Raw genomic sequence first — 26,408 nt, 5'->3', positions numbered from 1 at the left:
TTTGAAATTTATGCAGCAAAATGGATAAAAATTTAAGAAATAAATACAAAAAACAACCTAAAGGAGCTTAACATACCTCTCCCAGAAACTAACTGATCAAGCAGATTATAAATAAGATTACTGAAGATGAGTAAAATGATTAACAAGTTCTTTCTAATAGATATATACAGAATTTTGAGCCCAGCAAATTTGGATTGCTATTTTCTCCTCACACAAAAAATATTAATAAAAATTAAACTTATTATAGGGCATAATGGAAAACTAGGCAAATTCACATATAAAAATCGTCATACATAACATACTCAATGACTACAATCGATAACATTTAAAATCAATAGCAAAAAGATAACTGCAGAAAGAATCCACATATATGGAAGCTGAAAACGTTTTGAAATACATTAACATGTTAGAGAAGAAATCAAACTAAAAATTACAAAGTATTTACAAGTGAAGAGCCATCTGTTGCATGATCTTATTCATTCTAATAGGTTTAATCTTCTTGTGTATAAAATTTCTTGGTAGAGAACATTTCACACACATAATGACATTTTCATTCCTTTCTATCTAAACCCACTTAGTTCAGATTAGCTCAAGATGGCAGAGTGGAAGGACGTGAGCTCACCCCTTCTTACAAAAATGCCAAAATCATAACTACTGCAGAATAACCATCGACAAAAAAACACTGGAACCTACTAAAAATGATACCCTACATCCAAAGACAAAGAAGCCACAACAAGATGGTAGGAGGGGGCACAATCGTGATAAAATCAAACCCCATACCCATCAGATGGGTGACCCACAAACTGGAAAATCCCACAGGAGCGAAAATTCTGAGCCCCAAGTCAGGCTTTCCAGCCTGGGCATCCAGCAATGTGAGAAGGAGTCCCCAGAGAATCTGGCTTTGAAGGCCGATGGGGTTTGATTGCAGGACTTCCACAGGTCTGGGGAAAACAGGAACTCCACTCTTGGAGGGCACGCATAAAGTCTTGAGGGTACCAGGACCCAGAGGAAAAAAGCAGTGACCCCAGAAGAGACTGGGCCAGACCTACCTGCTAGCATTGGAGGGTCTCCTGGGGAGGCAGGGGGTGTCTGTGGCTCAGTGCAGGGACAAAGACACTAGCAGCAGCAGTTCTGGGAACTACTCATTGGCATGAGCCCTCCCAAAGGCCACCATTCGCCCTACCAAACAGCCTGTAGGCTCCAGTGCTGGATCACTTCAGGCCAAATAACCAATGGCACGGGAACACAGCCCTGCCCATCAGCACACAAGTGGCTTAAAGTCTCCCTGAGCACAGCCCTGCCCACCAGAGGGACAAGACCCAGTTCCCCACCACTGGGAACCAGTCCCTCCCATCAGGAACCCTGCACAAGCCTCTTAGACAGCCTCATCCACAGAGGGCAGACAACAGAAGCAAGAACTACAATCCTGCAGCCTGTGGAATGGAAACTGCATTCAGAGAAATTTAGTCAAAACGAGAAGGCAAAGGAATATGTCCCAGATGAAGGAACAAAACGAAACCCCAGAAGAAAAATTAAGTGGAGTGGAGATAGCCAACCTACTAGAAAAAGAATTCAGAGTAATGATAGTGAAGATGATCCAAGATCTCGGAAAAAGAATAGAGGCAAGGATTAAGAAGATGCAAGAAATGTTTAACAAAGACCTAGAAGAATTAAGAATAAACAGAGATGAACAATATGATAACTGAAATGAAAAATACATTAGAAGAAATCAATCATACAATAAGTGAGTCAGAAGAACAGATAAGTGACCTGAAAGACAGAATGGTAGAAATCATTGCCATGGAATATAATAAAGAAAATAGAATGAAAAGAAATGTAGACAGTCTAAGGGACCTCTTAAATGCACCAACATTCCCATTATAGGGGTCCCAGAAGGAGAAGAGAGAAAGGACCTGAGAAAATATTTGAAGAGATAATAGCTGAAAACTTCACACAGTCATCCAAGTCCAGGAAGCACAGAGAGTCCCAGGCACATAAACCCAGGGAGGAACACGCCAAGACTCCTAGTAATCAAATTGACAAATACTAAAGACAAAGAAAAAATATTAAAAGTAACAAGGGAAAAACAACAAATAACATACAAGGGAACTCCCATAAGGTTATCAGCTGATTTCTCAGCAGAAACTCTGCAGGCCAGAAGGGAGTAGCACAATATACTGTATTTAGAGTGATGAAAGGGAAGAACCTACGACCAAGAATACTCTACCCAGCAAGCCTCTCATTCAGATTTGATGGAGAAATCAAAAGCTTCACACACCCCAATGTTCACTGCAGCACTATTTACAATAGCCAGGTCATGGAAGCAACCTAAATATTCATTGACAGACGAATGGATAAAGAAGATGTGGTACATATATACAATGGAATATTACTCAGCCATAAAAATGAATGAAATTGGGTCATTTGTAGAGATGTGGATGGACCTAGACACTGTCATACAGAGTGAAGTAAATCAGAAGAAGAAAAACAAATATTGTAAATTAATGCATATTTGTGGAATCTACAAAAATGTTACAGATGAACCGGTTTGCAAGGCAGAAATAGAGACACAGAGGTAGAGAACAAAAGTATGGACATCAAGAGGGGAAACGGCGGGTGGGATGAATTGGGAGATTGGGACTGACATATATACACTAATATGTATAAAATAGATAACTAATGAGAACCTGTTGTATAGCACAGGAAACTCCACTTTGCTGTAGAGAAGAAACACAACATTGTAATACAACTATACCCCAATTTTAAAAAAAAACAACACTTTACAGACATGCAAAAGCTAAGAGAATTCAGCACCACCAGACCAGCTCTGCAACAAATGCTAAAGGAACTTCTCTAGATGGGAAAGAAACCAGAAAGTTAAAACAACCTTGTACCTACATAGACTGCTATATCAAAACCTCACAGCAGGGATTTCCCTGGTGGCAGGGTGATTAAAAATCCACCTACCAATGCAGAGGACATGGGTTCAAGCCTCGGTCTGGGAAGATCCCACATTCCACAGAGAAACTAAGCCCATGTGCCAAAATTACTGAGCCTGTGCTCTAGAGCCCACAAGCCACAACTACTGAAGCCTGTGCACCTAGAGCCTGTGCTCCGCAACAGGAGAAGCCACCGCAATGAAAAGCCTGCACACCACAACAAAGAGTAGCCCCCAATGGCCAAAACTAGATAAAGCCCATGCGCAGCAACAAAGAACCAATGAAGCCAAAAATAAATAAATAAATTAATTAATTAAAGACAAAAACAAAAAACCCTCATGGGAACAGCAAACCCCAAAACTATAATAGATACACACACACAAAAGATAAAGCAACCCAAACAGAACAATAAAGATGGCCATCAAACCACAAGAGAACAAAAGAGGAAGGGAAGAAAAAAGACCTACAAAAACAAACCCCAAACAGTTAAGAAAATGGCAATAGCAATTTACATATCAATAATCACCTTAAATGTAAACGGATTAAATGCTCCAACCAAAAGACATACACTGGCTGAATGGATACAAGAACAAGACCCGAACATATGCTGCTTACAAGAAACCCACTTCAGACCTAGGGACACATACGTACTGAAAGTGAGGGGATGGAAAAAGGTATTCCATGCAAATGGAAATCAAAAGAAAGCTGAAGTAGCAATACTCATATAAGGCAAAATAGACTTTAAAATAAAGACTGTTACAAGAGACAAAGGACACTACATAATGATCAAGGGATCAATCCGAGAAGATATAACAACTGTAAATACATATGCACCCAACATAGGAGCACCTCAATGTATAAGGCAAATACTAACAGCCATAAAGGGAGAAATCGACAGTAACACAATAGTGGGGGACTTTAACACCCCACTTATATCAATGGACAGATCATCCAGACAGAAAATTAAAACACACAGGCCTCAAATGACACATTAAACCAGATGGACTTAATTGATATTTAACAATAATTCCATTCAAAAGCAGCAGAATACACATTCTTTTCATGTGCACATGGAACATTCTCCAGGATTGACCACATGCTGGGCCGCAAAGCGAGCCTCGGTAAACTTAAGAAAACTGAAATCATATCAAGCATCTTTTCCAACCACAACACTATGAGATTAGAAATCAACTACAAGAAAAAAAACTGTAAAAAACACAAACACGTGGAGGCTAAACAATATGCTACTAAACAACCAATGGATCACTAAAGAAATGAAAGAGGAAATCAAATAATACCTAGCGACAAATGAAAACAAAAGCACAATGATTCAAAACCTATGGGATGCAGCAAAAGCAGTCTAATAACCAACAGGTGGGAACACAGGCCCGCCCATTGGCACACAAGTGGCTTAAAGTCCACTGAGCACTGCCCTGCCCACCAGAAGGACAAGACCCAGCTCCACCCACTACTGGACGGGAACCGGTCCCTCCCATCAGGAAGCCTGCACAAGCCCCCTAGACAGTTTAGAGCAATACAATCTTACCTCAGGAAACAAGAAAAATTTCAAACAACCTAACCTTACAGCTAGAGCAACTAGAGAAAGAAGAACAAACAAAACCTAAAGTTAGTAGAAGGAAAGAAATCATAAAGATCAGAGCAGAAGTAAATGAAATAGAGATGAAAAAAACAATAGCAAAGATCAATGAAACTAAAAGCTGGTTCTTTGACAAGATAACAAAATTGATAAACCTTTAGCCAGACTCATCAAGAAAAAAATGGAGAGGACTCCAATCAGTAAAATTAGAAATGAAAAAGGAGAAGTTAAGATGGACACCACAGAAATATAAGGATCATAAGAGACTACTACAAGTGACTATATGCCAATAAAATGGACAACCTGAAAGAAACAGATAAATTCTTAGAAAGGTACAAGCTCCCAAGACTGAACCAGAAAGAAACAGAAAACATGAACAGCCCAATCACAAGTATGGTAAGTACCCTACATACGAGCCTTCAAGTTGCCAACTTTCAAAGATGCAAACTTATGTTCGCATGTCTAATCACATAAGTTACTTCACGTGTCTGGTGTACATTGTCACATGCATGCATCCTCTACAAGTGGTTGTGCTTTTGTGTACCTTACTGTACAGTACTTTATATAGTACAGTAATACAGTATCTTTATTTCAAGCCCAGGATGTCTGGAAGCAAGTGTAAAAGCAGCTGGTGATATAGCTGGCACTGCTAAGAAGTGTCAAGAGATAACAATGGAAACAGAAGTGAAAAAAAATGAGAGTGAAGCGAGGTGAAAAGATGGTAGACGTCACTCGTTCTTATAACATGAATCATTCAACCATCGGCACAATTCTAAAGAACAAAGACAAGATCATGGAATATAAGAAGTGTGCTGTGCCGATGATGTTGACAATAATATCGAAGAAGTGTGGAAGAATGATGGAGGAGATGGAGAAACTTCTCAGTGTATGGATGCAGGATCAGCAACAGTGTTGAGTCCCACTCAGCTTTATGTTGATTCAAGACAAAGCTAAAAGCCTTTACGAAGACTTGAAGAAGAAACACGGCAAAGAATCAGAGGGCACATCTTTTAATGTCAGCAATGACTGGTTTCATTGGTTCAAGGTTAGAGCCAAACTTCACAACGTAAAAGTAAGTGGCAAGGCAGTGAGTGCAGATACAGTAGCTGCCCGGGAATTTCCTGAAACTCTTTGAGAAATTACTGATGAAGGCATGTATTTAACAGAGCAGGTTTTTAATGTGGATGAGATAGGACTGTACTGGAAGAGGATGGCAGACCAAAGTTACATCAGTAAGGAGGAAAAGTTAATGCCAGGCTATAAAGCAGCAAAGGGCAGACTAACTCTGTTGTTTGGTGGCAGTGCTTCCCGCAATATGAAGCTGAAGGCTCTCTTAGTTTATCATTCAGAGAACCCAAGGGCCCGTTAAAACAAAGCCAAGGGATCTCTTCCTGTTGTGTGGAAGAGTAACCCCAAAGCCTGGGTTACAGAGGCCATTTTCTACGACTGGTTTTTCCACCACTTTATCCCAGAGGTGGGGAAATATTGCTTGGAGAAGGACATCCCATTCAACATTCCTTTGCTGCTTGATAGTGCTCGGGGCCACCCCCCATTCTCGGATGACTTTCATCCCAACGTCAAAGTAGTGCATCTGCCACCAAATACTATATTGTTCATCCAAACTATGGACCAGGGAGTTATAGTGACTTTCAAGAAATATTATTTACATCACACTTTTCGCAGTAAAGGCAAGTGACAGGAATCAGGAACAACCTTGTGACAATTTTGGAAGGACAACACCTATAAGGCCATAAAAACATTGACTTTGCATGGTGTGAGGTTATGGCCAGCACCATGAATGGGGTTTGGAAGAACCTTTGCCTGCAGTTTGTTCACGATTTTCGTGGATTTGAGAAGGTGGATGAGGAGCACAAAGAGATCTTCAGCAACTCAGTGACTCTAAGCGAGAAGCTGGAGCTAGATCTGCAACAGGACGGTTTCACTGAACTCCTTGCTGTGCAACACAAGGAGGTTACAGTACTAATGAAGACCTGATGGAATTGGAGGCCCAAAGAAAGGACAAAGAGAGACAAGAGGAAGAAGTAATTGAAGAACCGAAGAGATTCACAACAAGGGAAATGGCAAGGGGATTTTCTTTATTTGAGGAGGCACCGTTAGGTTTTGAGGCATAGGACCCAAACATAGAATGGTGCACGAAGGTTGCAGCAGACGTTCAGAATTCAGCCCAGTGCTACTGTATCATCTATGACAAGAAAAAAACAGCTACTACCCAGACATCAATGGATCGTTTTTTCAAGAGGGTGGATAGAACTGAATCCAGCAAGGAACCAGAACCTGTGCCATCAACATCAGGCGTGAGTGAAACTGCACCTTGCCCTCCATCTCCTATTGCTGACGATCCTTCCTCCTATTGCTCTACCATCTCCCACCTCCTCTCCCTCCTCCAGTCAGTAATTCTTCTTGCCTGTTCACTCGATGCCAGCCCCTGTATGTCAGCTGTTGTACTGTACTACTGTACTTTTCAAGGTACTGTACTGCAAGATTAAAAATGTTTTATTTTTTTGAGATGTTTGATTTTTACATATTATTTGTGTGGAAAGTATTATAAACCTATTACAGTACAGTACTATATAGCCGACTGTGTTAGTTAGGTACCTAGGCTAACCTAGGCTAACTTTGTTGGACTTACGAACAAATTGGACTTACAAATGCACTCTTGGAACAAAACTCGTTCATGTGTAGGGGACTTACTGTACTGAAATTGAAACTGTGATTAAAAAACTCCCAACAAACAAAAACCCAGGACCAGATGGCTTCACAGGCGAATTCTATCAAACATTTAGAGAAGAGTTAACACCTATCCTTCTGAAACTGTTCCAGAAAAATTGCACAGGAAGGAAAACTCCCAAACTCATTCTATGAGTCCACCATAGCCCTAATACCAAAACCAGACAAAGATACCACAAAAAAAAGAAAATTACAGGCCAATATCACTGATGAACACAGACACAAAAATCCTCAACAAACTACTATCTGAATCCAACAATACATTAAAGGATCATACACCACGATCAAGTGGGATTTATCACAGGGATGCAAGGATTTTTCAGTATCCACAAAGCAATCAGTGTGATACACCACATCAACAAACTGAAGAGTAAAAACCATACGATCATCTCAATAGATGCAGAAAAAGCTTTTGACAAAATTCAGCACCCGTTTATGAAAAACACTCTCCAGAAAGTGGGCATAGAGGGAACCATACCTCAACATAATAAAGGCCATATACAACAAACCTACAGCTAATATAATATTCAGTGTTCAAAAGCTAAAAGCAGGGACTTCTTTGGTGGTCCAGTGGGTAAAACTCCGCACTCTCAATGCAGGGGGCCCGGGTTCAATCCCTGGTCAGGGAACTAGATCTCGCATGCATGCCGCAACTAAGAGTCCGCAGGCCGCATCTAAAAAGTCCGCATGCCGCAATGAAGAGTCCGTGTGCCGCAACAAAGACCCAGCACAGCCAAAATAATAATTAAAAAATAAATAAATATTTCAAAAAAAAGCTGAAAGTATTTCCTCTAAGATGAGGAAGAAGACAAGGATGTCCACTCTCGCCACTTTCATTCAACATGGTTGTGGAAGTCCTAGCTGTGGCAATCAGAGAATAAAAAGAAATAAAAGGAATCCAAATTAGAAAACAAGTAAACTGTCACTGTTTGCAGATGACATGATACTGTACATAGAAAATCCTAAAAACGCTACCAGAAAACTACTACAGCTCATCAATGAATTTGGTAAAGTTGTAGGTTACAAAATTAATACACAAAAATCTGTTGCATTTGTATACACTAACAACGAAATATCAGAAAGAGAAATTAAAGAAAAAATCCCATTTACCACCACATCAAAAAGAATAAAATACCTAGGAATAAACCTACCTAAGGAGACAAAAGACTTGTACTCTGAAAACTATAAGACGCTGATGAAAGAAATCGAAGACGACACAATAGAGGGAAAGATATACCATATACTTGGATTGGAAGAATCAATGTTGTCAAAATAAGTATACTAACCAAGGCAATCTAGATTCAATGCAAACCCTATCAAATTACCAATGGCATTTTTCACAGAACTAGAACAAAAAATCTTAAAATTTGTATGGAGACACAAAAGACCCTGAATAGCCAAAGCAATATTGAGAAAGAAAAATGGAGCTGGAAGATTCAGGCTCCCTGACTTCAGACTAAACTACAAAGCTACAGTCATCAAAACAGTATGGTACTGGCACAAAAATAGAAATATAGATCAATGGAACAGGATAGAAAGCCCAGAAATAAACCCACGCACCTATGGTCAATTAATCTATGACAAAGGAGGTAAGACTATACAATGGAGGAAAGACAGTCTCTTCAAGAAATGGTGCTGGGAAAACTGGACAGCTACCTGTAAAAAAATGAAATTAGAATGCTCTTTAACACCATACACAAAAATAAACTCAAAATGGATTAAAGACCTAAATATAAGGCTGGACACTATCAACGTATTAGAGGAAAACATAGGCAGAACACTCTCTGACATAAATCACAGCAATATCCTTTTCAATCCATCTCCCAGAGTAATGGAAATAAAAACAAAAATAAACAAATGGGACCTAATGAAATTTAAAAGCTTTTGCACAGCAAAGGAAACCATAAACAAAACAAAAAGACAACCCACAGAATGGGTGCAAATATTTGCAAACAATGCAACAACAAAGAATTAGTCTACAAAATTTATGAACATCACATGCGGCTTAATATCATAAACACAAATAACCGAATCAAAAAATGGGCAGAAGACCTAAATAGACATTTCTCCAAAGAAGACATACAAATGGCAAGAGGCACATGAAAAGATGTTCAGCATCACTGATTATTAGAGAAATGCAAATCAAAACTACAGTGAATATTGCCTCACATAAGTCAGAATGGCTATCATCAAAAAATCCACAAACAACAAATGCTAGAGAGGGTGTGGAGAGAAGGGAACCCTCCTACACTGTTTGTTGGAATGTAAATTGGTGCAGCCACTGTGGAGAACAGTATGGAGATTCCTTAAAAAACTAAAAATAGAGCTACCATATGATCCTGCAATCCCACTCCTGGGTATATATCTGGAGAAAAACATGGTCCAAAAGGATACACGCACCCCAATGTTCACTGCAGCACTGTTTACAACAGCCAAAACATGGAAGAAACCTAAATCTCCATGGACAGATGATTGGATAAAAAAGATGTGGTACATATATACAATAGAATATTACTCTGCCATTAAAAAGAATGAAATAATGCCATTTGATACAACAGGGATGGACCTAGAGATCATCATATTGAGTGAAGTAAGTCAGACAGAGGAAGACAAATATTGTATGATACTGCTTACCTGCAGAATCTTAAAAAAAAAAATGATACAAATGAACTTATTTACAAAACAGAAACAGACTCACAGACTTAGAGAATGAATTTATGGTTACCAGTGGGGGCAAGGCTGGGTGGTGGAAGGGATAGTTAGGGAGTTTGAGATTGACATGTACACACCGCTATATGTAAAATGGATAACCAACAAGGACCTACTGTATAGCACAGGGAACTCTGCTCAATATTATGTAACAACCTAAATGGGAAAAGAATTTGAAAAAGAATAGATACATGTATATGTATAAATGAATCACTTCGCTGTACACCTGAAACTAATACAACATTGCTAATCAACTACAGTCCAATATAAAATAAAATTTTTTTTTAAAAACCGTGTAGTTCATTTTGCTGTCCAATTTTATGGGCTATAATACCCAAAATATTACTTTAAAAGTAGCTACAATTATGGATATTCCTTTATTGTTCCTAGCTTTAATAGCAATGTTTTTAATGTTTCTCTATTAAGAATATTTACTATGATTACTGCTTGTTAAAGAAAATTCAACAAGGTAGTTAGATCAACACCCAAAAATCAAAGGGCATGGATCCACATACAAAATCAATATAGTTTCTTTATGCAAGTAAAAACCAATTAGAAAATGTAAGAGAAAGAAGAATACATAGCCAGAATAGTATCATCTATTTAGAAAATTAAATTCATAGCTAAAAACATTTTGAAAAAGAAAACGAGATGCCCAGATGGTTTCACTGGCAAATTCTATAAAATATTTAAGGAAGAAGTTAACACCAATTCTACATAATCACTTACAGAAAATAAAAAAGAGGAAACACTTCCCAATTCATGTTATGAAGTCAACATTATCCCAATACCAAAACCAGACTGTTGGGGAGGAACAATTTTCCCTTCTTCCCTTCCAGGGTCGTTGGCTAGTTTAATAAGTAAATTGACATAAAACAGATTTAACAGGAGAAAAACATTTAATTATGTATGTATTGGAGCCCCACAAACACATGAGACTCACAGGCAGTCAAATTAGACTTATATGCCATCCTGAGCTAAGGGGGTAGGGGTCTGGGGCTTCAAAGAGGAAGCAGATAATCCACAGGAAGATGAGAAGACCAAATGTTTGGTAAACAAACGTTTCCATGCCATGCAGATAAGTCCTTCTGATATAAAAAGTTCTCTCTCATAATAGCTATCTTCCTGGTACAGGCTTCCTACCTAAATCCTTTTGGGCAGTTAAGGAAGAGATAAAAAGCTTTTCCTGAGTCTGTTGGGTCATAATTGCCTTCAGCTTAAAACAATCCACATGCCGAAGTGGCACATTTTGGGGTGGTGTATTCTGCTCCCAATCAAGACCAAAAGAGTAGAAGGAAAAAAAAAAAAATCTGTAGACCACAACAGTCTGTAGTGCAACTTCTAGTGGAAGAGTAAGACTACCCAAACTAATGGAACAACAGCAAAATAATAAAATGTTATTAATCCAAAAGAGAACAACAAGACAGAAATAATTATAACAATAGAACATAAAAGGCATATTTAAACCCAAATATATTTTAAAATTACATTAAATGTAAATATATTTAATGAGCCAATTAAAAAACAAAACTATTAAAACATATTTTCTGTTTATAAGAGATACATCTAAAACTTAAGTTTACAGAAAGGTTGAGATTAAACAGAAAGCTGGTGAAGCCATATTAATATCCAACAAAATAGGTAAGGGGAAAAAGTATTATTACCGTGCAAAGTTTCATTACAATGAAAATTCAATTCGTGGAGAAGACATAATAATTCTGAAATTATATGTACCTAATACCACGGTGAAATAGGCAAACAGTCATAATGAGAGATGTTAACACAATTCTCTTGGTAAGAGAACAGATATAAAAAGTCAAAAACACAGAAATTTGAAAAAACACAAATAACAAACTTGACCAAATGGATGTATAAACTTTTAGTATGTACCCAACAACATATTTTTATTATGTACCCAACAAGCATACATCATTCATACAAACTGATCATGTGTTAGCTCATAAAGCCAGTCTCAACAAGTATCAAAGAAAGAACTCAATGAAAATTTTCTTTGATTACAACATACTCAAGTTAGAAATCAATAAAAAACAGTAACTAGAAAATTCCCTGTTTATAAGTTAAGGAAAAACACTTCTAAATAGCTCATGGATAAATAAAAACAAATTTAATTTGATTGATTATGAATATATTACATATTAAAACTTTCATGAGATAGCCATGGCCATGCTTAAAAGGAAATTCATCACATTACAAGCTTATATTACAAAAGAAGATGGAATTAATCATTTCTTAATTGCAGTTTCGAGAGTCAGGATGTCTTTGGTTTATGGTTCTCTGCCCAGGCAGTCCATGGCTCAGGGGTCTGTGAGCTAGTCTTGCCCTAGAGAAACAACCTGAGTTTCTAAATTAATGATGATATCTAAAATAGCAGTTTTAGTACATTAATGATGTTACTAACAACAGCAATTTTTTAGTCATCTGACTCTGGCTGATTAGTGTTCAGTTAGCTCAAGATTGAGGTCAGATGGGACAAGAAAGGGAACAGAGTTCTGGATAGAGAGATTAATCAAACTCAATACAGGAACTTTTAGGGGGACTCAGTTTCATCATCACGAAAAATTCAAATTCACCACGTAATTAGGTAACAATTCATAACACACCCACCAAAATTGCTTTAAAAAACAAAATGAGGAAAAAAACCCAACCTATAATAGCAAGTATTGGCAAGTATTTGGAGCCTGGGGAACAAAAAACTGTTGGCAGTGATGACTGAAAGAAAAACGCACAATATAAGCGCTCTCGGTTGAGTATCCAGTGTCTCATTGAGGACTATAGCCCAGGAGACAACCTCCCAGATAGATCTGAAGAACTGCTCTGAAGACGTAGGGGAAGAGGCTAGTATATATATATAGTATATATATGGCTAAGGAATACGTGCAATCAAGCATACATCTCGGTAGAAGGTTATTGCTAGTCATGAGGAAGAGACATCTCAGTTAATGATTTTAGTGCTCTTCTGAGTATGGGAAGATGCAAGAATCCAGGTTCATAAAAAATATTTTCCAAAATATATCTAACTAAGGGCCTGTTTTGCCTGTTTTGCCAAAGCAGAGTGTCTCATCCTGTTCTTTGTCCTGAATTCCTTTCAGGGTGTATTGTAAAGTCAGTGACTGTAGTGGCTAATGACTTGATCCCTATGAGGCAGGAGACAGATGGGCCCCAGGCTGAGCAGCTCGAGACTGTCCCGTTGGGGGACAGGAGCAAGGAGAAGCTGAGCCCTGCCCAGATAAACGATAAAGAGACCACATATTTCTCATTCTCGAGGTCAAGGAGACCTTCCCGACTACGCAAGCGCAGAAAGGCTCCTCAGGGGTCAAAAAGGGAGGGGGCGTCACCCCACAGTAAGTGATGTCAACCTACCCATAGCCCTCTTCGTTAGAATCCATCTTGGCTAAGAGATGTGCGTGCACACAGGGGAGGACCCTGAGATAAACAAATATGGACTAAAAGCCAGGCAAAGGCAAGATGACTGGCCAGAGGAATCCCAGAAGAAATGCCCCATGTAAGTGATTCAAACTACCACGAGGGTGCGACTCTTTCTCTGAGTCCACCTGTGTTAAGTTTTTTCACACATACTCTTTTTCCTCCTAATAAACACTTTGTTTCACTACTTTCCATCTCTTTGTGGAAATTCACTTCTACAAAGCCGACTGGCCACTGGCCTAGTGGCTAGGATTCACCACTCTCACTGCCACAGCCTGAGTTCAGTCTCTGGCCAGGTAACCGAAATCCTGCTTCAAGCCACTGCTGTCCAAGGCCACCCAAGACCACCTACAGAACTTGATGGAGGACGACATTCATTGTTTTAAAGCAGCAGTGCAGAATGTGAAGGGAAGCAGACACCCCAAAATATGTCTCTTTGGCATAAGGATTATCTTGAGCTGATTGTTTTTAGGAAACAACAGACACACAAGCTCTGAAAACCAGTACAAGTTACCGTTTTGTGAGGGACACATACATTTATAAAGGAAATCTCCATTTATAAGCGTCTCCCTTTTAGTACCAGGAAGAGAAGGATGATTCTAAATCACAACAAACTTCTACCAATCGAGAAGGCACCCACTTAAAACTGTGTAACAACCTTACCCTTTTACTGTGTCTTTCCCAGTAACCTCTCATAACTGCCCTCCCCCTCCAACATCCTTCTTCTGTCTTAAGAGAGTATTTAAGGTGATGGTGGGGAAAGTTTTACTCACTTTTCCTGGGTCTCTCCCATGTATACAAGAGGTATACATGTTATTAAACTTCTGTTTGTTTTTCTCTTGTTAATCTGTATTTTATTACGGAAGGATCTCAGCCAAGAATGTAGAAGGGTAAAGGGAAAATTATTTTTTCTCCCCTACAACTGATTCAATCACTCTGAAAAACAGTATGGAAATTATCAAATAAAGGTGATAATCCAGCAATTCCTTTTTTGTACACATGCAGCACGAAAAATATACAAGAATGTTCACAGCAACATTATTTTCACTAACCAAAACTGCCAAGCAACCCAAATGTTTAAGAGTAAAATAGATAAATAAATTATGGTATAATTAGTGGAATACCATACAGCAATGAAAAAATCATGGGGTCAGCAACTATGGTCCATGGACCAAATCTAGTCTAATATCCATTTTTGTCAGTAAAGTTTTATTTGAACACAGCCATGATCATCTGTTTTTGTCCATGGCTGCTTTTGTGATACAACACGAGATTTCAATAGTTGTGGAAGAGTGTAGCTCACAAAGCCTAAAACACTTACTACCTGGCTCCTTACAGGAAAAGCTTCCTGACCCTGAATTTAGAGCTAAAATAGAGATTAATTTCACATACATAATACTGGGGGGAGAAAAAGGCAATCAACACAATGATAAGGCAACCTACTGAATGAAAGAAAGTAAGTGCAAATCATATAACTCATAAAAGGTTAATATCCAAAATATATAAAGAACTCATACAACTCAGTACCACCCCTCCAAAAAAAAATCTGCTTAAAAAATGGGCAGAGGATCAGAACATTTTTCCAAAGAAGACATACAGATGACCAACAGGTAGATGAAAAGATGCTCAACATCACTAATCATCAGGAAAATGCAAATCAAAACCACAATGAGATATCACCTCATACTTGTTAGAATGGCTATTATCAAAAGGACAAGAAATGACAACTGAGGGAGAGGATGTGGATAAAGGGAGTCCTTGTGCACTGTTGGTGGGAATATAAATTGGTACAGCTACTGTGGAAAACACTATAGAAATTCCTGCAAAAAATGGAAAATAGAGCTACCATATGGCTCAGGAGTTTCACCTCTGGGTATTTATCTGAAGGAAATGAAATCACTATCTTGAAGAGGTATCTGCACCCCATGTTCACCACAGCATTATTCACAGTAGCCAAGACATGGAAACAACCTAAGTGTCCATCGATGGGTAAGGGATAAAGAAATTGTGATGTGTATATACAATGGAATATTATTCAGCCATAAAAAAATGAAATCTTGCCATTTTTGACAACAGGGATGGACCTCCCCATTTTGACAACAGGATTATGCTAAGTGAAATAAGTCAGGCAAAGAAACACAAATACTGTTTGATTTCACTTACATGTGAAACCTGAAAAACAAAACAAATGAACAAACATAACAAAACAGAAACAGTCATACACACAGAGAACAAACAAGTAGTTGCCATAGGGAAGGGGGAAGGGAGGAGGAGAGAAATGGGTAAGAAAATTAAGAGGTACAAACTACCACTTACAAAATAAATGAGTTATGGGTATGAAACATACAGTGTGGGGAATACAGTCAGTAATGATCTCACTTGTATTTGGAATCTAAAAAAACACACAAACAAAAAAACCAAGCTCATAGATACAGAGAACAGACTGGTGGTTGGTACTGTAATTATTCTCATTTTCATTATCTGAATCCTAAAAAACATGGTCATGATATTTACAATGTTAAAAATTAAACAAGCACTATTTCTTTACAAACTACAACAGTCAAGCAAAGGCTTAAAAAAAAAAGACTGTTAATGCTCAGGATTACAATGCACTTAATTGTACACTTAAATCATATACTTGGACTGATGCAAAAGCAGATAATCTATTACTGTGGATCCACAGTTGTTAGCATTAGGAGTCAGGAGAAAAAAAGAGCAACAGCCATAATGAAGGCAGATGAGCTATGTCATATCTATTTCACACTAGAAATTGAAAGCTATTGCTTTCAGCTTATTTGTTTAAGCCCACCTCATGGGTTCTGTACTTTCCTTTCAACCTTCCATACCCACGACTGAAAAGCAGGAATTTTTATGTCCTGGGACACTGGATTTTCAGTCCTAAAATCAGGACAGTTCCAGGCAAACTAAAATGGCTGGTCACTCTGAATCAATACCGTCTTTTTCCACCCTCCTCAAAACTTCTCAGCTGTACTTATCCTTGATCTTTCTTAACTGAATTTGTCCTCTCAACCACAGTCTTGACCCCCAGCCCTTGACCTCAGCAATCTTTCCCTCCTTAATCTCAACCTCTCAACCCTTGTAACAACTGTCAACCTCAATCAATCTTACCTTCTCAATTCCTCTCAAATTTAATCCACCTTACCCTCTCAACCTTATTTGAACTCAACCTCACCTAAACACTGACTCTTGACTTCACTTGAGTCTGACTTCTCAACAGCAACCAACCTGGACATCTCAATCTCAGTAGGTCTTGTTCTCTGATCCTTCTCACCTCAACTTTGTCCTCTCAGCCTCCTTCCACAGACCTTGACCAATCTCATCCTCTTAACTTCAATCAACCTCATTTCTCCCAACTTTATTCTCTTTACTTCGACCCCCTCATCTAGACCTCTTCTGTTACTGCAATCTCCCTCACTCTCTCTTGCTACGAAAATTTACCCAGTCCTCAAAAGCAAAGCCTCAAGTCATCTGATATTTATTCAGATTTTAATATCATATATGTCACTATCAATTTGCTGCTAAAAATTTTTCTGGAACCCATTCATTTCTATCTTCATTGCAAATGTTTTATTTCAGATTCCATTATTGTTCATTTATACTACTGCCAAAGTGTCTTAACAGGTCTCTCCATTTCCACTTGAAACAATCTCTTCCCTCCTATCTTGCTCCCCCAATCTCTACTCTATGTTAGCCACTCTATGTTATATAATACTAATCATTTCCATCATTTAGCTAATTCTTACGCATTCTTAACCTTAATTCAAAGGTTGATACCTCTAGCAGACCTTCTCTGATACCCCTTTCCCAAGCCTAAACCGTATGCCTCTCCTTGAAGTTCTAGTAATGTTTTACGCAGTTTTAATATAGCATTTCACTGGGCATTGTTATATTGTATGTTTGGATACATGTTTACATTAGATGTCTCCCAGCCTTGATGATGCTATAAGCTTTATAAGAACCAGTTTCTTGAATCTTTATCTGTAGGATCTAACACATGATAAACACATGACAAATATTCAATTATTTTTCAAATATGTACATGACATCCCATTTCCAAGAGTCAGATTATTATAACTTTCACCTTAAAGCAAAAGGGAAAAAATTCCTTAATAAAATAATTGGGATGCTAACAGAAACTTTAAAACTCAGTTATAATTGCTCTATTCCCTCATAGAAAGTATATATTCCTTTTAAATTTACTATTTATTTTAATACCTACTGTTTTTAAGACTAGCTAGCGTTGGTATTTCTCTTAAACCATAAAATTAACTGAAAAAATGGAATAGGCCTTTAATACTCTCCCACCAACATTACTGAGGTCTGCTAATGAAATACAGCTGACCCTTGAAAACACTAGTTTGAACCTCGAGGGTCCACTTATACAAGGATTTTCCTCAATAAATAACAGTTGGCCCGCCATATCTCCGAGTTCTGCATCCGTGGATTCAACCAACTGCAGATCGTGTAGTACTGTAGTATTTTTTGAAAAAAATCTGGGTATCAGTGGACCAGCACAGTTCAAACCCCTGTTGTTCAAAGGTCACCTGTACTCGGGAAAAAACCCTCAAATATCAGATGTGTGGCACAAACAAAAGCTACATACTTCTGAATGAATTAATCGGAATTGTTATGTAACAACAGACCTGAATTTGATAGTAATTGTGTAATCATAGAGGTGGGAATCCTAGTTCTACCCCTAAATAGCCACATGACCTTAAGCAAGTTACTTAAGCTCTCTGAGCCTCAGATTCCTCACCTGTAAAAATAACGACAGTAATATATCTATGCAGGAACCAGTATAGTCCTACCACAAACGCATACCTGTAAAAAGGATCGCTATGAAAAGCTAGGTATCACTATAATGAAAGATAATTTTCCTTTCTTTTAGTATGTTACTAAAGATACACATCAATATAACTTATAATTTACTGGTATTAATACAAAACAGCTAATTTACAATTAGAATAATAAAATGGAGTGAAATTATTGTCCCATGTTCTTTAGTCCCTTCTAGATCCTAAAAATGGCTACACCAGAGCATATTTTGTGGGAAAAAGCTAACAGTACTGCAAAGTTTCTAGTGAGTGAGGAGAAAGATTACTAAATTCTTTACATTTCATGATTCACTTCCATGTGATCATTAATGTCATTTTAAAGAGTAAGAAAGAGCCCAAAGATCATATATCAGCCCTGAAAAGCATGATAAAACTCAGACTGCTTAGTATATGGAGTATACATGATATCATCTCACACCTGTCAGGATGGCTATCATCAAAAGAACACAAATAACAAATGTTGGTGAGGACGTGGAGAAAAGGGAACCCTCCTACACTGTTGGTGGGAATGAAAATTGGTGCAGCCACTGTGGAAAAGAGTATGGAGGTTTCTCAAGAAACTAAGAATAGAACTACCATATGACCCAGAAATTCCACTCCTGTGTATATATCCAAAAAAAAATAAAAAATAAAAACACTGATTCAAAAAGATACATGCACCCCAATGATCATAGCAGCATCATTTACAATTGCCAAGGTATGGGAGCAACCTAAGTGTCCAACAGATGAATGGATAAAGAAGATGTGTGTGTGTGTGTGTGTGTGTATATATATATATATACACACACACACACACACACGTATGTTTTACTTAGCCATAAAAAAAGAATGAAATTTTGCCATTTGCAGCAACATGGATGGACTTGGAGGGCATTATGCTAAGTGAAATAAATCAGACAGAGAAAGATAAATACTGTATGATATCACATATATGTGGATTCTAAAAAATATCACAAACTAGTGAATACAACAAAAAAAGAAGCAGACTCACAAATATAAAAAACAAACTAGAGGTTACCAGTGGGGAGGGGGGAGGGGCAACAGGGGTGAGGGCGTGGGCAGTACACACTGTTGGGTGTAAGACAGGTTCAAGGATATAATGTACGATATGGGGAATATAGCCAATATTTTGTAATAACTCTAAATGGAAAGTAACCTTTAGAAATTGTATAAAAAAATTTTTTTAGAAGAGTCCAAAGATCATATATCAGTCTTTTATTTTTTTAACAGCTGTTTCTATTATTTTTATTTTATTTAGTTATTTATTTTATTTTTTGGCATCACTGTGTAGCATGTGGGATCTTAGTTCCCTGACCAGGGATCGAACCCATGCCCCCTACATTGGAAGCGCAGCGTCTTAACCACTGGACCGCCAGGGAAGTTCCCATATATCAGTTGTAAAAAGCAAGATAAAACTCAGGACAGCTTAGTTTACTGAATATTCGTGTCTCATAAACCAGAACATACATGTACACATGTCAAACTCCAATGACAGTTCTTACTTTAATCTTCACAGCATCATAACGGATTTGTGAAAACTCACGAAGACCAAAAGAACCTCCAACAATCAGCAACTGAAACAAGACAGGGAAACAATTAAACAAAATAGAAGGGCAGAATTCAGTCTATCTATACATTACTTATCTGAACACCAACAGTGGCAGATTATACAAAATCCTATAGACTATTTTCCCTGGTAAGTTACCATTCATCTTTTCAGAGTACATATAGTACACACTATCACTGGGAAACATTTTAGCACATGAGCAAATACCAAAATCATTACCCCCACCTGTACTTGACCTTATGATTTAAATATCACCATCAGAAGCATTATATTAGTTGATTCTTACAAAAGACCTATGAGCTAAGGGAAAAAAATACACTTAATAGATGAGGAAATAAAAGCACAGCCAACTAAATGACTTGCCCATGACTGTAATGGGTAAATCCAGGAATAAAATCCTGACCTTGCTTCTTCAAGACTAGAATTCTTTCAATTTTATGATTTTGCAAAATAGGCCAATTAGAGAGCATTTTTCTCCATTTTCTAACCAAGTGATAAAACAATCTCATGAAATATGTTACCCTTCTCAGTATGTGGTACACCTTAAAAGAGCCCATGAATTGCCATTACTGCTTTAGCATCTCCTCCGATAATCTAATGGGCTTTACTCTCATCCTAAAGCTGTAAAAGTCTAGCAATTTGGAAGAAAATTAAGTTTAATCCCTACCATCAATATATTAATATTACCAATTAAGGTAATACAAACAGATAAAAACACTGTAAAATATAAAATTCTATAATTCTGAAGTTGGAATACTGACAAAACCTTGAGGCTATGAATTAAAAAACCCAATAAATCTGACCACATAAAAATTTAGTTTCTTACCTGCAAATAAATGAAATAAAAATGACATAAAATCAAAAGATAACAAACCAGGAAAAATAGCTGTTATATATAACCAGCTAATACTTCCAATGTCAATATGTAATCATTCTTTGTATAAGTAAAGTAACTTTTTTGTCTCTTGGTTTCAATGAAAATGAGACACGCTGGGACCTGGGACCTGGGACCCTTTGCTGCAGTGCCTGCACATGGACAAACTTCTCCTCCAGCAACAAAATGCAAAGAAAGCATAAGGGACTAAAAATTACTGCAAGCATGCACAGTTGGGGCAAATTATGGACAACAAGATACAAAAAGACCAAAAACCCAACTGCAACTTCTGAAGAGCAGGGAGCAAAAACAGGGTGTCAGGAGCAAAAGCAGGGTACTGGGTATGCCCCCTGCACTCAACACCACCAAAGGGGTGGGCAGAACACCTAAGCCACCCCTTTAGCCCCACCCATGGACACATCCCTACCCTCACCCCATATAAGGAATCAGCTGGCCCCCACCCTCGGGGATCAAGCAAGGGAACCTGTTACCTGTTTTTGCTCCCCCCTGCTAATAAAGCCTTGCCTGAATTTCTTGTCTGGCCTCTTATCAATTTCTATTGATTAAGGAAGGCCGAGAACCCCGGCTGGTAACAAAAAGACACACCTGTGATTTTCCTAACTCCTCTCAGCCTCCCTTTATTCATTCTTCCTCACCTTCCCATCTCAAATTGTTGGAGTATCGCAAAAGGCTCAGTCTTCACACCTTTTTTACCTATTCACAACCAAAAGAGTCCCTAGGTGATGCCATTCAGTTCCATGGATTTAAATAGGCTCTATAACCTAACAACTTCCAAATGTACATTTTCAGTGGGAAACATCCCACTGAAGTGAAGACCTGCCCTCCTACTTGACATCTCCACTTGAAAGTTTAACAGGTATATATAAATTAACATGAAAAAAATTCTTGATTTTTTACCCCAACACTCTTTCTGCCCCAATCTGCTGCTACTCAATCTTCCACATCCCAATTAAGGTCAAATACTTTTCATTCAAGCCAGCTTCTCTGGAGTCATCTTTAGCTCCTCTAATTCCTATCTCACATCTAATCCATCACTGAGTTCTGTCAAAATATTTCTTGAATCTGACAATTTATAACTATATCTTCTTCTAATATTCTAGTCCAAGCCACCATCATCTCTTTTCTGCACCACTGCCATCACAATACCCACATGTAACATAATAAAGAATTTCTCTGGTCTTGGTCCTGGGTTCTTGGGAGGGAGCTACTCACTTGGAATTTCCTGAGTGACAGGAGCATGTTTGTTATTGGGACCATAACTGAGTTTATGCTAATGAGATGACTCATTGTGGGTCCCTAGATAGTCACAGGATAGAGGCTGGTCATGCTGGAATGATCAACCATGTGACTAGAGGGTGGGGGCCTTGAGCCATGTGATAGCAACCTGACCTCCTGACCTCCAAGGAGGAAAGGGTGGGGCTGGAGATTGAGTTCAGTCACACTGCCAATGAGCCAATCAACCATAGATGATGAAAATCCCAATAAAAAACTCTTGATGAACTTCCTGGTTGGTGAACACATCAATGTGCTGGGATGGTGGCATACCCTGATTCCACAGGGAGAAAACAAGGAAACTCTGCCTTTGGGATCCTCCCCAGACCTTGCCCTAAGGGTCTCTTCTTTCAGCTGTTCCTAATTCATAACCTTTATGATAGAACACTAATCCTAAGTATAGTGCTTTCCTGAGTTCTGTGAGTCATTCTGCTGAATTACTGAACCTGAGGGGCTATTAGGAACCACTGAATTTGTAACCAGTTGATCAGAAGCACAGGTGGCCTCATATCGCAGAGCTTTCAGCTGGTGTCTGATAAGGGGAGTTTTATGGAGAACTGTGCACTTAATCTATGCAGTCTGCACTAATGCTACATAGTTAGTGTCAAAACTGCACTGTACTACCGACCACTCATTACCATGGTATCTACCCTCCTAGCTAAATATCTTCATTTCTGCACTAGATCCCAATCATCTTATATACTGAAGGGCAGTGATTCATCAAAAATCTTGCTCACCACACTGCATGATTCATCATAAAAAATGCTATTATTTCTCCCATCTTATTAACAAATTTCTCTAGACCTTACTTCCCCATCAGTTATTGTCCCATTTCTTTGTTCTTACCTGCAGTAAAATTTCTCAAACAAGTTGTCTATGCTTGCTGCTCTTTCCACTTTCTCTTAGACCCATTCCAGCCATCACTGATATCCATGTTATTAAATGCAATGTTTAACTCTCTGTTCTCATCTTATTTCATGCGCAAAATTTGACACCGTTGATCACATTTTCCTTCTCTTCCCTTAAACCTGGTTTTCCTTTTACCTCACTGAGAACCCTTCTTAGTCTCCTGTATTGGTCCCTCCTGTACACCCCAACCCTCTGAACTTGGAGTACCCCCAGGGCACAGTGTTTGCTCTTCTCTACCTACATTAACTTCTACCCACAAGCTTAACGCAAGCATGGTGACTGTTGCTAAAGTAGAAGACCTAAAGAGAATACAAAGTTTCCTAACATACTATACAGAATGTCCAAGATAAAATAAAAATTCACTTGTTATAAGAAGAATCAGGAAACAGCAACTTGAAAGTGACATTAACAAAGATTTTAAAGGTACCATCATAAAAGTGCCTCAAAGAGCAATAAACAAATGAAAAATCAGAAAATTTCAGCAAAGACCAAAAAAAAAAAAACAAAAAAAAAGGTGACATCAGTGAAACAGAGTAAGAATCTCCAAAAACCCTCTCCATTAAAGCAATGAGAACACTGGCAAAAATCTACTCTTTCAGATCTTTGGAAATTAAAAAAGGCCTGCAATAATGTTGGGAACATTTACGTAAGAAGAATGACTCAATCTCAGTTAAAGCAGAAAGCTTGGTGGCATTTTTAACCTACCTATTCCCACATCTCGACCCCAGCTCCTTGGTAAACATGAAAAACAACAGTCTAAAATCATGATATAAAGCAGTAACCACTGGAAGGGGCATAATGGGGTGGAGCTCCTTAAAGTCTTATTCCCTGAGAATTTTCATTATTTGACCAGTCTGGTGGTTGCCTGGAAGACCCACTCACAAGGCTGTCTTTAGTTTTCCTGACCTGGAGCTCAACTAGTGCAAACAGACTTGTCCCTGGAAGTGTTTGCTGAAAAAATTCAGAGGCCATTGTTTAACATCATACTGCCTGAGGTGGTAGATAACAGGGCAAGGAATAGTCTAACCAAAAAACAAAAGGAAAATATGAGGCATAAGGTGTCCATAGAGGACTCTGAAAAGCTCAAACATATTCCTGACACTCTGGAAGGACATGCACATGAGCAGAACTGTCCACATGCCCAGAGCAGTGTGTAAGCTCAGGAGAGATCTGAGAAGGCCCTAAACACTCACCTATGGCTAACCTTGAGGCTCTGAGCAAGCAAGAAGTAACAGCTTGAAGCAGTTTGTAACCTGCCTGAGTATTGAAGGCATACCTGATCATGCACACAGAGCCCCTTGACAAAGACTGGGAAACTTACTGGTTCCAGGTGTTTAAGAAAACCTCTGCCCAATAAAAAGAAAAACAGCCCCATTTAGAAATGGGCAAAGGACTTGAATAGACATTTCCCCAAAGAAGATATACAGATAACCAATAATCCACTGTATGAACAAATGTCCTGCATTATTAGTCATTAGGGAAATGCAAATCAAAACCACAGTGAGATACCACTTCACACCCACTAGTAAGGGTTTATTTTTTTAAAAAAAGTGGACAATGAAAACTGTTGGCAAGAATGGAAAAATCAGAAGCCTTGTATATTGCTGGTGGGAATGTAAAATGATGTAGTTTTTGGGAAACAGCTTGGCAGTTCCTCAAAATGTTAAACATGGAGTTACCATATGACCCAGCAATTCTACTACTAGGTATTTACTCAAGAGAAATGAAAACACATCCATACAAAAATCTGTACATGAATATTCATAGCAGCATTATTCATAATAGCCAAGAAATGAAAACAACCTCCTAAATGTTCATCAATGAAAAATAAATATTCCAACTGATGGAATATTAGCCATTAAAAGGAATGAAGTTTTGATACGTTACATGAATGAACCTTGAAAGCATTATGCTAAGTGAACAAAGTCAGTCACAAAAGACCATAAGTTGTATTATTCTATGAAATCTATAGACAAAAGTAGATTAGTGGTTAACTAATGGTTAGACAACTAGTGGTTGTCTTATAAACAGTTTTCTTTAAACTTTAAAAAAGACAGATAAAAAGGAGTTTCCAAAGTTTAGAAAGAAATCCACATTCATCAAAGGTGAGTAAAAAAACTCATTACTTTTCTAAGGTCACTTCTTTCCTTTAGTCCTGCTTAAATGCAAAAGCTGGTAACTTCACCTGTACCAAATCCATACCAAAGTAATAAACTATTTAAAAGAAAGTGGACTTTGTCCACATGCTTTATATTTAAATTGTTTCATTTACTATGACATCAAGGCTTGCTGAAGCAAAGTAACTTGCCAAGGTCAAACTGAAAAGAAAATGAGTGGTCTCGCTGGACTCCAACTGGGGTTGGTGTTGTGTTAAGCCAACATCGATCGAAATTTTCAAGACTAATGCGACCTTCTGGGAACGCAGTGTATGTAGGAGCGGATGCAAAGAAATAGACACCAAAACTACTTTCAACGTGCTTTAAAAATATCAACTATAATTCAGCGACCGTCTTTTGAGGGCTGCTACAATGTGCTACATTCAACTCACAAGGATTTATTTAATTCATAACAACCCTGGAAGAATTAAGCCAGTTCACAAACTAATAAGCTGAAACCTGAAGATGCCCGAAATTATACAGTTAAATTAAGTAAATACAACTAGTTCCAATGATCCAGAGTATCGTCAAGCTGTAGCTGGGGGCGGGCGGGCGCGGAGCGGGGGTGGATGGAAGTTTAGTAATCATCCAGACTTGGGTTAAAATCTGGTTCTGACATCACTCTCAGAAGCACATCCAGGTAACTACCAAAGAGGTTAGAGGGGAACTCGAGATCCCACAACCTGCGCGGGGAGAGTCTAGGAGACTAGGACGGCCTAAACGCCAGCCCCTTCCTAGCCCAGACTGCCGTTCCGGGTCGCACGCGTTACAGTTTCACCGCCCTCTCCTTCCAGCCAGACTTGTGGTCCCACCCCTTCCGGAATCCCTCCCCCACTTTTTTCTCACTGCGCTCACCAACATGGGAACTCCGTAGCGAAGGGTCTTATTCTTGCGCAGGGCGCGCATCACCGCGTGGGCGAACATGACTGAACTCTCCGACCCGCTTGGAAGCCCACCCAAACAGGCCAGCGTGGCCTCCCGAATCTCAGTGGCTCTGGGTCCCTCCACCGGAGTACGTCCTTTACTAACCTCCTTTCCTTTGCCTCCCAGCGCAGGGCCCTTCCAGATAGGTCTCCGCCAGGCCAAAGCAATCGATCCGTAGTAACATACTCACGCTTCCCCCCGGAAATACGAGCGTCAGAGGTTTGGTCCGGCGAGCTGGTTTGCAATCGGGACTTAGGGACTTACGTCGTGTTTGTAGTAATCGTCAAACGATATAGAAACCTGTAGCTCCTGTGTTCTGGGTCTCTTCTCAGAACACTCCCTGGCACATAAAATCAGCTCAATAAAATCTGTTTTAAAAAAGTTACTTTAAA

At 38.6% G+C, this 26,408-nt stretch overlaps 1 protein-coding gene across 1 annotated transcript in view; it reads right to left on the bottom strand.

The window, feature by feature from the left end:
* COX16 (cytochrome c oxidase assembly factor COX16) overlaps positions 1–26,200 on the bottom strand; it is a 31,720-nt gene extending 5,520 nt beyond the window's left edge. Inside the window, 3 exon segments of the mRNA XM_068543521.1 lie at positions 19,796–19,867; positions 25,948–26,134; positions 26,136–26,200. Coding sequence (XP_068399622.1) covers positions 19,796–19,867; positions 25,948–26,134; positions 26,136–26,200 — 324 coding nt within the window.
* Positions 26,201–26,408: the final 208 nt, after the last annotated feature.

Source organism: Eschrichtius robustus, chromosome 1 (assembly GCF_028021215.1).
Source record: "Eschrichtius robustus isolate mEscRob2 chromosome 1, mEscRob2.pri, whole genome shotgun sequence".
Classification (NCBI taxonomy): Eukaryota; Metazoa; Chordata; class Mammalia; order Artiodactyla; family Eschrichtiidae; genus Eschrichtius; species Eschrichtius robustus.
This window is presented reverse-complemented; position numbering and strand designations above follow the sequence as displayed.